At 32.5% G+C, this 13,178-nt stretch overlaps 1 protein-coding gene across 1 annotated transcript; it reads right to left on the reverse strand.

The window, feature by feature from the left end:
* Positions 1-2,998: 2,998 nt before the first annotated feature.
* Positions 2,999-11,410, reverse strand: LOC112755635 (uncharacterized). The gene is made up of 4 exons (XM_025803851.2): positions 10,870-11,410; positions 9,919-10,015; positions 8,646-8,705; positions 2,999-3,296 (listed from the first exon to the last, which is right to left on the reverse strand). The coding sequence occupies exons 1-4, from the start codon at positions 11,130-11,132 to the stop codon at positions 3,210-3,212; spliced, it is 507 nt and encodes a 168-aa protein (XP_025659636.1). The 5' UTR covers positions 11,133-11,410; the 3' UTR covers positions 2,999-3,209.
* Positions 11,411-13,178: the final 1,768 nt, after the last annotated feature.

Consider the following 13,178-nt stretch of genomic DNA (forward strand, 5'->3'; position numbering starts at 1 on the left):
AATCAACTAATAACTAAATTTTTATATCATTTTTTATTATTCTTATGGTTATCATTTTCTTTTTTCTTTTTTTTTCAAAATTATTATTCGTTCATTACAAACTTTGCCAATTTTAAATAATTTTTTTGTAAAGTGATCTACGTTATTTTATTTTTCTTGATGATGAGAAAGAATTTCGAACAAATGGAGTAACGGTCCTTTTTGGTTGGTTTGATTCCTAGTATAACCAAATTTGGTTTGTGTTTTTTTTTTTAAGTTTTATAACAGAAAAAAGTATATATATAAAAATAAAAATAAAATTTTTATATTTTTTTCTGAAATTTGAAAGAAAAAATACCCAAAATAAAAATAAAAAATATTTTTTAAACTATTAGAGTGTTAGTATCTTTTCTATTTAGATAACAATAAAAGGACAAATTTTATTAGCCTTAAAATTGATAGATCAAATTGATCAAAAAGTAAAAATTAGAGAAATAACAAGTGTAAACGCACGTGATAAGATCGAATAAAATATCAAAATAATAATGAAATAAAAACAGAAAAATAGTATTATAAAATTTATAAAAAACAATAATAATTAAAGCAAACCTCTAATAAAATTTTTATTAAAATTTTAAATTGTAAACAAATTAAAAAATTGGTATCAGGGTCAAATTAATAATTTTAAGAATATAACTCATTTAATTTATGTCACGTGTCAAAAATCTAATATATTATAATCTATTCAACGAATGAGATCAAATCCCACGTTTTAAACGTCTTTGTCTGAGTATTTGTCTCTGGCAAAAATACCAAAACAAAAAATTATTGTTACATTAGACGATTTTAATACGAAAAAAAAACGGTAAGGAAGATTCTAAATAAAAAATTACGTTGGAGACGGTTTCGATTTTGACCCTCAGCGCTAGGAAACAAAACAATACTTATCCCTATTATTATTATTATTATTATTATTATTATTATTATTATTATTATTATTATTATTATTATTATTATTATTATTATTATTATTATTATTAAAAATATTTTCGATTGATAATTGATAAGTAATTTAATAATGCATTAAATATTGATTTTATATAACTATAATAAATATATTTTCCTAAATTAGTATAATTATACATTATTACTTAAATGCTAATTAAAGTATAAGTATAATAAAGATATTTTTATAAAATAAACTTAGAAGAAAATATAGTGCATTTATTTTGGCGGAAAATAGATTCATGAAGAATCAACACCTCACTTTTATTAGTTTGGGCAAAACCCAGTTTTAATATATTAAGTAAATAGATATCTACCAAAATATGGAAAGAAACAAATTAAATATATTTTTAGTCCTTATAAATAATATTCCTTTGGTTTATATTATTTGTCTGTAGTTTGTACTTTCATATTTGAATATTTGATTCATTTTTTTGTAGAGTTGTCTTTTTTTCCAAAAGATTTAGGATTTAATAAACAAAAAAAAAGCAATAATTTTTTAGTTTTTTTTATTATAATGCATAAATTCTTTTAGAATTATTAGGCCATGACCCATGGCTAAGTCCAAACCTAATAGTATTAGGTTAATAATAAACTAACCCAGAAAATAATTTACCACAAAAATTTTGATAAAACACAACGGATAGTAACTTAAGATGAATATAAGAGAGTTATTCTGAATCTAACAAACCCAAGGCAATTCGACCCAAGTATATATTTATCGGTTTTGTTTTTTTTTTTTTTCTCTCCATTAGCTTTAACCCTTGAAATAGCATAGAAGTTATACCACTTTATTTCACCAGACAATGATAAAGTTGATAATCAAACTCATTCAAACCCCACGAATTAAATAGGTTATTGATCCGTTTACTTTTTATCTGTTTTAATTCATTGATTTAAACAAATATTTAATCTTATATTTTTGATAGAAGTGAATGCTAAGGAACTATTAACTAACTAACACTTTTAATGTAAAGACAGATAATCGACTAATGTTGACTCAAATGTAAAAGGCACATAAAGAAAAAATATTGATCATCGAACATTTCTTTCCCAAATGTGTTAGCTCTACAAATTCAACCCATTTTGACATTGTCAAATGGTCCTCGTCTTATATCAATTTTTCTAATATTGTTATGGCATTATACTTGGGAATTGGGATTTCAAACAAGTCGCAAGTAAAACAAAGGAAAATACTAGTGACAAAATATTTCATCTACATCTTTTACTCCTTCCATTCCCCAATGATAAAGTAACGTTAACTTTATTAATACATTTGGAATTAATTATGAATTTGATATCCAAAAGATTTAACCAATGATAAAAAAATTCATGAAAGATGTTAGTAATAAATCAGTTTTTGAATGATTCGAAAATACAACAAAAAAGATCAACAAATATTATATTGTTTGTAAATAACAAAAAAGTTTTTATATTTAACAAACAACTTATTTATTAGATATAAATTTTTGTAATAACATTTAAATAAATATTTTAAAAATACATACAAAAATTCGAAGCAAAATTCAATTTCAAAATTTTTTTATTTTTCAAAAAGTCATTCACAATAATTTTTTAAAAAAAATTACCAATTTTTAAAGATAAAAAAACATTTTTTAATAATAATTCTAAAAATCTGCATCAAAATTTAATTTTTAAAATTATTTTTAGAATATATATTTAATATCTAGTTCTTTTGTCGTATTTTTAAATCTGTCGATAACTTATTTATCATTCATATTTTTTGCAATTTGTTTTGTCAATTATGCAAACTTTCAAATACTGTTTTGATAGTTTACTCGTACATTTATAAGTAAATGTATTCGAATATAATGTATGTTTATATCAAAATACAATTTATATAAATGCATCAAAAAAAGTCGAAAATGACTTATCATATCAATATGAAATTCAAGGAGCATGTCAATGGAATCCTTTGATTTGCCAATAGATAGGAGATAGAAATAACAACAGAGAAAATATAGAAACTTAGAAAGTAGAAACATTAACAATCTTAGCACAAATAATGAAGTATACTAAATACTACTGACAAGATATATTGTAATATGACCAAAATACAGTCAATGAAACCTCAATGTAATTCAGTTAGTTGACACCAAATTATGAGACTCCAAGTTTGGTCATCTCAAAATAACCACAAAAGCAGCTAGTTAACTACAAACTATAGACAGTTTTCAACCATTAAGAATAATACCTATCTAGCGTCAGGTGTTTGATATCTCCTCAGCAATGTCAGAGATAACTTTCTCCATGTCAAGATCCTTCATTGGTTTAAACGGACGTTTCATGTCCTGAAACAAAAGCATGGTTAACAAATCAAATATGCATTGGTTCAACTGGACAAATAAAAAGAATTTGGGGTCTCTTTTAATTGGCAAACAACAAATATGCAGTGAATGATACCGATATCATATCATTTTTCATTCCGGATGGTGGCTACCAACAGGGGAAACGAAACTAATGTTCTGTATATAACAAGGGGAACAGAACAGAGTCACCGAAACAGGGGTAGGGAAAAGTTGGAAAAGGAAAACCACTTGGAGTGGAGGACGACGAGGCCAACCGCCAGCAATAGCAATGCTGCAGAGATGTATTTAGGGTATTGCCAGAAAGCTAGAATACAGATACTTGACATGACATTTGTTTAATAAGACGCACATTTCAGAAGGTCTCGCTGACACACGATACACAAAATAAATTTATTTAACGTTTTGTTAGATAGTAGGACACAGCTATTAGATGAGACACATTTTTAATACAATTCTGTCCCTTCAAAAGTTTTGAAATTTGACTTTGTACTGTCATCACTTTGATCACCAACAACTTCCTCGTTAGAGATAAAATTAGTATTTGATGACAAATGTGTTCATATTTCCTTATTAGTGTCTTAACAATCAAACAGACTACAAGTATTCATGTGCATCTGTATCTATGTGCATATAGCATTTGGTTGCCAACGCACATCCTCTTGTTAGTTTGATGAGACACAAATTTGATGAACACGGGAAGATACATATGGACACAAATATATAAAATTTTGTACCACATTTAAGTTGAAACACAAAGACATAGACACAAGACACTAATTTTTTTTTCCTTTTTGTCCTTGAATAATTTTTAAATTTCAATTTTAACTCTAAATTCTAATAATGTTTCTTCCTCTCTCTCTCTCCCCCTCCCCCTTCCCTCCTCCATCTTCTTCTACCACTCCCCTCTTCCCTCCATCACTCCCCCCTCTACCACTGCTGATGCCGCCAGTTTTTGCCATTCGTCTCTATCACCCACCACTGCAACCGTCACAACGCCATCGTAGAGTCGTCGCCGTGCACCCCTAGCGGCCCAACAACTCACAACGCTGTCGTCGTCCACCCTTTACGACCCAACATTTTACGACCCAACATTTCGCAAGGCCCACCCCTGGCGACATAGGAACACTCATAGCCCCTTGCCTACTCACCTTCCTCCGTTTCACAACTACCATCGCCTTCCAACAACTCACAGCCGCCATTGCATTCCTCTATCCTTCTATTGCTGTCACCCCATCTCTCATTCTTTCGATTTTTTTTTTATTTTGGTTGATTGTTATTATGATTACTGCCTTTCCCTCTCTGTCATTTTTTTTAAGAAATTTATCAAGATTTTTTTTGTTAACTATAGATGATGATGATGATGATGAATTTGATAGTGGTAGTGATGATAGTTGTAGATGATGGTGGTGATAGTGGTGTTACGGATGGAGGATAAATTTAGTATTTTGATATGAATGTAAATTTGGTGTCTTGTGTATATTGTTACCAAACATGTGTATGTTTATATCTATATCTTTGTGTCTCTGTCCACTGCATTGTGTCTATTGTTACCAAACGGAGCATTTATGCACAGACACATGCACATGAATACTTGTAGTCCGTTTGATTGTCAAGACACTAATAAGGTAAAGGGCAATTGGAGGAGATCTGGCAGTGGTGGGTAGTGAAGACAACTAAAACGAAGCATATCCAAGCGTGACACAAATGCCGTGTAACCCGTGTGACAGACGGATTCTAGTAGAGGAGGGAGAGTTGGTAGAGGGAATAAGGAAGAGAGCGACTAGAGTAGGAAAAAAAATGTAGAGGAACATGAAGACAAAGGCGACGGGAAGGACGATCAAGTTGGAAGAGGGGCCATGATGTAGATTGCTACGAGATGGATGGTGGGAAGAGAGAGGAGGGGAGGTTGACGGGCTATGACGAGTAGTAGGGAGGGACGAGGAGGAGAGGTGGCAAATTTGGGTGAGGGCAAGGAGGAGTAGACAAGGGTGAGAGGAAGGAAGGAAGGAGGAGAAAAGAGGTGGATTTGGGTTGAATGTTAAAGGGTAAAATTGGAAATAAGAAAATATAAGGGCAAAAGTGTCAAAAAAATCCATGTCCATGTCTAAAATCTGTTTCAACTTAAAAGGAGAGATACTAATGTGTGCATTTTTATGTCACTGAGTCCATTAAAAATTTGTCTTATCAAATAAATAGTAAATGCGTGATACTATGTCCATTTCTCAATTGGACATCGACACTGACCAAATAATTCCTAAGGTTGTGTTTACTGTATCAAAACAATGAAGACACAGACATTGGCAACGTTTGGTTGTTGTCCATAGGGATGTCAAAATTTTTCGAGAAGCGGAATTCCTGCGGGAACTGCCCCGAATGGAGATCCGATTGTGGAGAATTTTTTCTGCGGGGATGGAGATGGGGGACAAAATTCCCCCGAAGCATGCGCGGGGACCCGAGCGGGGATCCCCGCCCTGTCCCCGCTATTCCCTGAAATTTATAAATTTCTTAAATTATCCTTAATAGTTTATTTCTCGCATATGTTTTTTAGTCATTTCTCTCACACACACATATATAGAAACTCAAAACTCCTAATCTTTATTTGCATAACCCTTCTTCAATTCAGAGATCCCTAATGCTGTCCATACTCCATCCAACCTCTCTGCAGCCACCCTTCTCATCGCATCGTCACACCTCACTGTGTCATCACCCTTACCGCGTTGTAATTTCTATTTGCGGCGTTCCTTTTTGTAATTCTGTCGTCGTATTCATTCTCCTCTCTGTTGCCACGTCTCCCACCTCATCCACTGATTTGTCCTTTGGCTCGTCGTTACGTCCCCCCTCTTGTGTCATTTCGAAAGAAGTCACTATCGTGTCATTTAGACTTTTTGTATAAAATCTTGCAGTTTTTGTATAAGATAGATACTTGCAGCTCTATTCATATGGAAATTAATAATTAATTAGAACTATTATGTAGATAGGGAATGGGGTCCCCGCAGGGAATGGAGCCCCGTGGAAAATGGGGATGGGGAACAATATTCCCCCACGGTGGGAAATGGGTACGGGGATGGGGAGCAAATCTGAGGGCGGGGATGGGGAGCAGGAAGGCTTCCCCCGCCCCCACCCTGCCCATGTACATGATTAACACACGTCTTCCGGTTAGTTTGGTGAAACACAAATTTGATGGACACAAAAGGGCACAGATGGACATAAATACATCAAATTTGTGTACCACCTTTAATCTGAGACACTAAGACATAAACACAAGACACTTTTTTTTTTCTTTTAATCCTTGAATAATTTTTAAATTTCAATTTTAACCCAAAACTCTAATAGTGTTTCTTCCTCTCTCTCCCTCCCTCTTCCCTCTTCCCTCCTCCATCTTCTTTTTCCACTCCCCTCTTCCCTCCATCACTCCTTCCTCTGCCACCGCCGCTACCGCCATTCTTTGCGACTCATCTAGATCTGTCGCCCACCACTGCAACAGTTGCCATGCATCTCTCACAAAACAACAAAATCACAGCACCGCCGCCATCCAACCCTCACAAGATAGCAATTTGTGGCGTCGTTGCAAAGCGGTCGTTGTCCACCTCTCACGGCCCAGCAACTCACAGCTCCCCTCGCGACATAGGAACACTCACATCCAAGTGCCTACTTGCCTTCCTCCAATTTGCAACTGTCATCGCCTTCAAGCAACTCAGCCACCATTGCCTTTCTCTAACCTTCTATTGCCGTCACCCCAATCTTTCTCATTCTCTATTTTTTTTTTTAAATTTTGGTGGATTATTACTATGATTACTACCTTTGCCTCGGTCATTTTGTTTTTTGAGATACATAAATGGTTATTGTCAAGAAATTTATCAAGATTTTTTGTTAATAATAGATGATGATGATGATAATGAATCTAATCGTGGTAGTGACGATGGTTGTAGATGTTGATGATGGTGGTGGTAGTGATGTTATTGATGAAGGTAAATTTGATATTTTGATATGAATATAGTGTATTGTTGTGTATATTGTTACCAAACACAAAATTTGTGTATGTTTACGTCTATATGTTGTTATGTCTTTGTGTCTATTGTTACCAAATGCATTTACTATTTATTTGATAAGACACAAATGCACATATTAGTATCTCTCTTTTAAGTTGAAATACAAATTTTAGAGATGAACATGGACTTTTTTTTACACTTTTACCCTTATCTTTTCCCATTTCCAATTTTACCCTTTAACTTTCAACCCTAATCCACATCTTTTCTCCTCCTCCCTCCCTACCACTAGTCACAGCCTGTCAACCTCCCCTCCTCCCTCTTCCCACCTTGCCTCTCTTAGCAATCTGCATCATTCCCCCCTCTTCTGACTTGATCATCCTCCTCGTTGCCTTTGTCTTCATGTTCCTCTGCATTTTCCCGCCTACTCTAGTTGCCCTCTTCCTTATTCTCTCTACCGACTCTTCCTCCTACATGTTCAGCACATCAAGATCTGCTCTGTCTTAATCACGCGGGTTACATGGCATCTGGGTCACGCTTGGATCTGCTACATTTTAGTTGTCTCCACTACCCACCACTGCCAGATCTGATCTCCTCCAGTTGCCCTTTTCCTCTGCTGTGACCGCATTACTCCCCATATCTTTCTCTCAAACATCTTGTTATTGTTGTTTATTATCTAATTAAACAAATTGCATTTTGTATTGATAATCATTGTTGTTTTGTTTTAATTGAACATGATTGAATAAGAGTGATCGAGAATGGTGATTTGAGATGAGATTGTGGAGGTAGTGATGGTGGGTGTTAGTCTTTTTGAATATTTGTGTGCCGTGTTTAATTAGTTTTGCCAAAACAATACACACACGCACACAAATATCGTGTCTATGTTTCATGGTATAAATCAAATAAAGCGTTACTAACGTTAGATTTTAGGGTTTTCTAAATGACAAAAAACCCTCAAATGCTAAAAGAAATTCCACCCAACACCACCATTCACGTTGTGGACTGCCATGACGTTGCCATTATTGCGGCCATTATTTCCACAACACAACGTTACCCATATGGCGACAGCCTCAGATTCCACCATGCCATGTACAAGTGATATTCGGTAAACAATTGATATTGAATCATGCTATACGAACACTTTTCATTCAAATGGAAATTTGTTTGATCGTTATTAGTTATTCAATTCCAAAATATGCCACTTTCAAAATTTAGTATTTGGAAGTGAGTTGTATCTACATACATTGAGTTACAAATGTATCAAATTTGAAAATGGCATATTTTGGAGTGAAAAGTGTAACAATTTAACATGATAACTTGCAATTATTCAAGGTTAAGAAATTACCAAGAGGCTAATGAACTTCTTGCCCCCTTCTTCCCGTATCTCAAAGCAACCTCGTCTTGGCTGTGCATAACAATCAAAAAAAGCATCAGAGTTGGACCAATAGCCCTCTTTTCGAGTGTAATGAGAGAGGGTTAAAAAAAAGCAGTGTCAAGAGGGCCAATATCTAAAAAATTCATATTAAATGTGAGAGATTACACTCCAACCAAATACACCAACTCATAAATAGCACATTACCCCGAGGCATCTTCCTTTTTTTTCCTAGCAAAACTTGCCAAATAGGAATGCACACCCAACACTCACCAACAATACCAAAATGATCCATAAAAGGTCAGCCAAAGAACAAGTTAAGGATATCTATAGGGTAAGTCCTAAAGTTATCTCTAACGTTTAAATCGTCCTATTTAAGTTCCTAACGTTTTAAAATCGTCTCGATGTTGCCATGCCGTTAGTGATCTGTTAACAGAATTGACTGTAGGACAACATTGAAACAATTTTGAAAAGTTAAGAACCTATATAGAACGAAAATGTTGGAGACAAAAACTATACATTACTCTTAGAAGAATTACCAAATCAGAACTAGTTTTAAGTGTTGTCCTACCATCAACTCTGTTAATAGATCACTAATAGCAAGACAACATTGAGACAATTTTGAAAATTAGGACTTAAATAGAACGACTTAGATGTTAGGAACAATTTCGGAACCTATCATAAACGTTGGGGACAAAAATAATACTTTACTTTAACACAAAATTAGTAAATAGCCTAATTTGGACTTCAGATCTGCAACAGGTCATTTGTATTAATTTGGTTAAGCATCGAAGAGAGAGTCATACCATCAAATAGATGTACCAACATATAATTTGGTTGTTAGACTCAAAGAAACATAAGAACTGAAAATGAGATTTTCTAACAAACACCCCAGAGGAGTCAAGAGACCGCAATAATTTATCCGAGTTGGAATACAAAACAAATCAACAAAATCTTGTGAAAGACTAAAACTCAATGATTTCCACTAGAAGTTTTAAAATGATCCTAAAGTGTGTATGCACAATGAAGAATAAGTTTACTAACTCAATTTGAATCATGAAACATTTCAAGGCAAGTCAGGCAATGACCTTCGTATACTAATAAGGTACTGTCCTCTTTTATTAAAAAACAACGACAGATAATACTTCATTTCCATATAAAATATAGATCTCATGATGATAAATGGTTTATAAAACTTCCTAAGCTTCATGAAACAATAATGCAATCACCATTTCTCTCTAGATACCTTTTCAGGGTTCAGTATCACAGTGATTCCAGAAGATCTCTTCTCCAAACCTTCTTTCACCAAATTTGCTCTTGTCTTGAATGAGTTGCATTGCTTGCTATATCAAAGAAAAAAAAAGCAGTTAAAATAAATATATGGCACAAAAACTAATTTCCTTAAATTAAAGAGTTTAAAATTTGAAGGAAATAGAACATGATTCAGATATAAGAGGGGGTGACAAGGAACTAGCTTTTTATATATCTTATAAAACTGATTATTTCATATTTCATCAATTTTCTGTAGACTTAACTCTTGCAGGGGAAAAAAATGTCTAACTCCATTATTAATCTTCTAACTTAGTAAATATATAACTTCAGTTCCTTCCATTTCATTCGACCAATATAAACCCATCCGAACATACAAGTTATCACAAAATCATAGAACTTGAATATCAAGAACACAATCTTACTAGGAAACTCGAGGGCATGTTTGTTGATCAGGATTTTGGCTCAAAAGGGAGGGAAAGAGTAAAATGGACTCCAACTTTTACTCTTCAAGTCATTCCCTTCCTTTCCTTTCTCCTTAAGAACATTAATAACTCACAAACATACCCTCAAAGTTCAAGTCAAACCCTTGAAACTTGAAAGGCTTTCCCTTTCTTCACTTCTCCTCAAAGTAATTGGTACTCTCTTCAAGATAATAACATTGTTCAAGGTGTGTTTGTGCATTGAAATTTTGGAAAGATAAAAAAAGAGCTTGAAATTTTAAATAAACACTTTACTCTTCAAGCATTTCCCTCCCTTCCTTTCCGCACAAAACTTCAACTCACAAAGATACCCTAAGGGCAAAAAAATTACCTTTGTGGAAAAAAAAAAACTTAAAACCCTTATTTTCAACCTAATCTCAATGAAAAGAAGTTAGTTCATGCCTCAAACAAAAACACAAGGGCAAAAGAGGGAAAAGAAATAATACCAATGCTCAATAACGATTGTCTTTCTAGAAGGTTCTACAACAGTCCCTTTATCAGTAACAGGAGCACCACCATTAACTTCGGCTACTACTTCCTCCTTCTTCTGCTTCTTCCCCTTCGGCTTCTTCGTCTCCTTCTTCTTCTCCGGCACCTCTACAACAGGTGCGGTTTTCAATCCAGCGGCGGCGAGTTTCGCCGACGACCGAGTTACCCTCCCCGTCGCCTCCACTGGTGGTTGCTCAGCCTTACGCTTGCTAGGTGCCATTGCTCAGAAGATGAAAAGATTTTTATTTATTTATTTATTTTCTCTTCACTTCTTCTTTGACAAGAAAAAGGAGAAAGGGAAGACCGAACCCCTTACCGAGTCTCTCACTATATGTATAATGAATGAACGCATTCGTTCATTGTTTTAATTAACGTTGAAAAATGTTTCCCCCGCAAAACAAAAGATAAAATGTGGGTTTTGACTGTCTCTATTTACATAACACACAATTCAAAAAAATTTGAATTTTGACTGAGCTACCGAAATAATAAATTATTCTTATAAATCAAGATCATTCATATAAAATAAAATAAAATAACAATTTGGTTTCTCAAAATTTTAACTTTGACTAATTAGGGTTAAGTTGGTAAAATTTTTACTTTTTAAAAATAGTTGTAAAAGTTAATTTTTAAAAGATAGTTTTTTAAAAGTTGTAGCATTTATGTTTGATAAATCAAATCAAAAATAACTTTTAATAAACACAAGCAACATTAATTGCGTTTGGTAAAATAGTTTTTAAAATTTAAAAATACTATAATAGACATAAATGTAAGTATTAAATTTGAAAATTAGTTAACATATAAGGTTATATTACACTTTTAAATTTTGAAAAGCACAGGCCAACTTTGAAAAGCTCTATCTCATGTGCTTTCAAAAATATCCCAATCTTTTAAAAGCCGCAAGTATAAGCACATGGTCTTTTTGATTTATCAAACACAATCTTTTAAAAGCCGCAAGTACAAACACGTGGTCTTTTTTATTTACCAAACACAAAATAAAGAGCTTGAGCTTTTAAAAAGCACAAGCACCTCTTCAAAAAACTTTACCAAACCAAGTCTTAGGCTTAGTTTGGTAAAGCTTTTACTTTTCAAAAGTAGCTTATAAAAGCTAACTTTTAAAAGATGACTTTTTAAAAGTTGTAACATTTATGTTTGGTAAATCAAATTAAAAATTGCTCTTAATAATCACAAGCAACAACAATTGCATTTGGTAAAATAGTTTTTAAAATTTAAAAATACTATAATAGACATAAATGCAAGCATTAAATTTGAAAATTAGTTAACATATGAGGTTATATTAGACTTTTAAATTTTTAAAAGCACAAGCCAACTTTAAAAAGCTCTATCTTAGGTGCTTTCAAAAGTACTCCGATCTTTTAAAAGCTGCAAACACAAGCACATGATCTTTTTTATTTACCAAACACAAAATGAGGAGCTTGAGCTTTTAAAAAGCACAAGCACTTCTTCGAAAAGTTTTACCAAACCAAGCCTTAGGCTTAGTTTGGTAAAGCTTTTGCTTTTTAAAAGTAGCTTATGAAAGCTGTCTTTTAAAAGACAGCTTTTTAAAAGCTGCAGCACTTACGTTTGGTAAAATCAAATTAAAAATGGCTTTTAATAAGTACAAGCACCATAATTGTGTTTGGTAAAACAGCTTTTAAAAGTTGAAAAAATTATAATAAACATGTTTATAACAAAAAAATAATTTTTTTTCAAATTCTTTAAAATTTTATATAATATTTTAAAATAAAATAATGTTAAAATAAAAAATTCATAATAAACATAAATATAATAAATAAATTCTTCTATTTTTTAACTTTAAAATTTTATATAAGTATCATAAAAATTTATTTTATCTTAAACATCGTTACTAAAAATATTAAATTACCTAAATTACTATAATCTAAATTACCTAAATTACTATAATTACTCTTATGATTATATATCTATATTTACATATGTATATACATGTTGTTATTATAATTTGGACTAATGCTCATGCAAAAAAAATTTTATGATTGGTTTTCATCAACCTCTTCCCGTTTCAAAGAACAGAAAAAAACAAACAAACATAATAGATCTACTGAAAAAATACAAAATTAACGCAAAAAAAATAATATAAATAGATAGAAGTTCATACCTAATATGTGATAGAGATGTATTTGTGTTGAAATTTGTGAAGATTAGGTTGAAAAATAAAAAATATATGAAGATTGTGTTAGATTTTATGAAGGTTAGGAAGAGAAGTTAGAAATATATGAAGATTTTAATG

Source organism: Arachis hypogaea, chromosome 6 (genome assembly GCF_003086295.3).
Source record: "Arachis hypogaea cultivar Tifrunner chromosome 6, arahy.Tifrunner.gnm2.J5K5, whole genome shotgun sequence".
NCBI lineage: Eukaryota > Viridiplantae > Streptophyta > Magnoliopsida > Fabales > Fabaceae > Arachis > Arachis hypogaea.

What these genes read in the sequence shown, in the direction of transcription:
- LOC112755635 (XM_025803851.2), bottom strand. Translation starts at nt 11,132, where the DNA reads ATGGCACCTAGCAAGCGTAAGGCTGAGCAACCACCAGTGGAGGCGACG. An exon ending in ACAATCGTTATTGAGCATTG is followed by an intron (nt 10,016 to 10,869) that starts GTATTATTTCTT and finishes TCTTTGATATAG; the next exon opens with CAAGCAATGCAACTCATTCA. An exon ending in TGATACTGAACCCTGAAAAG is followed by an intron (nt 8,706 to 9,918) that starts GTATCTAGAGAG and finishes TGTTATGCACAG; the next exon opens with CCAAGACGAGGTTGCTTTGA.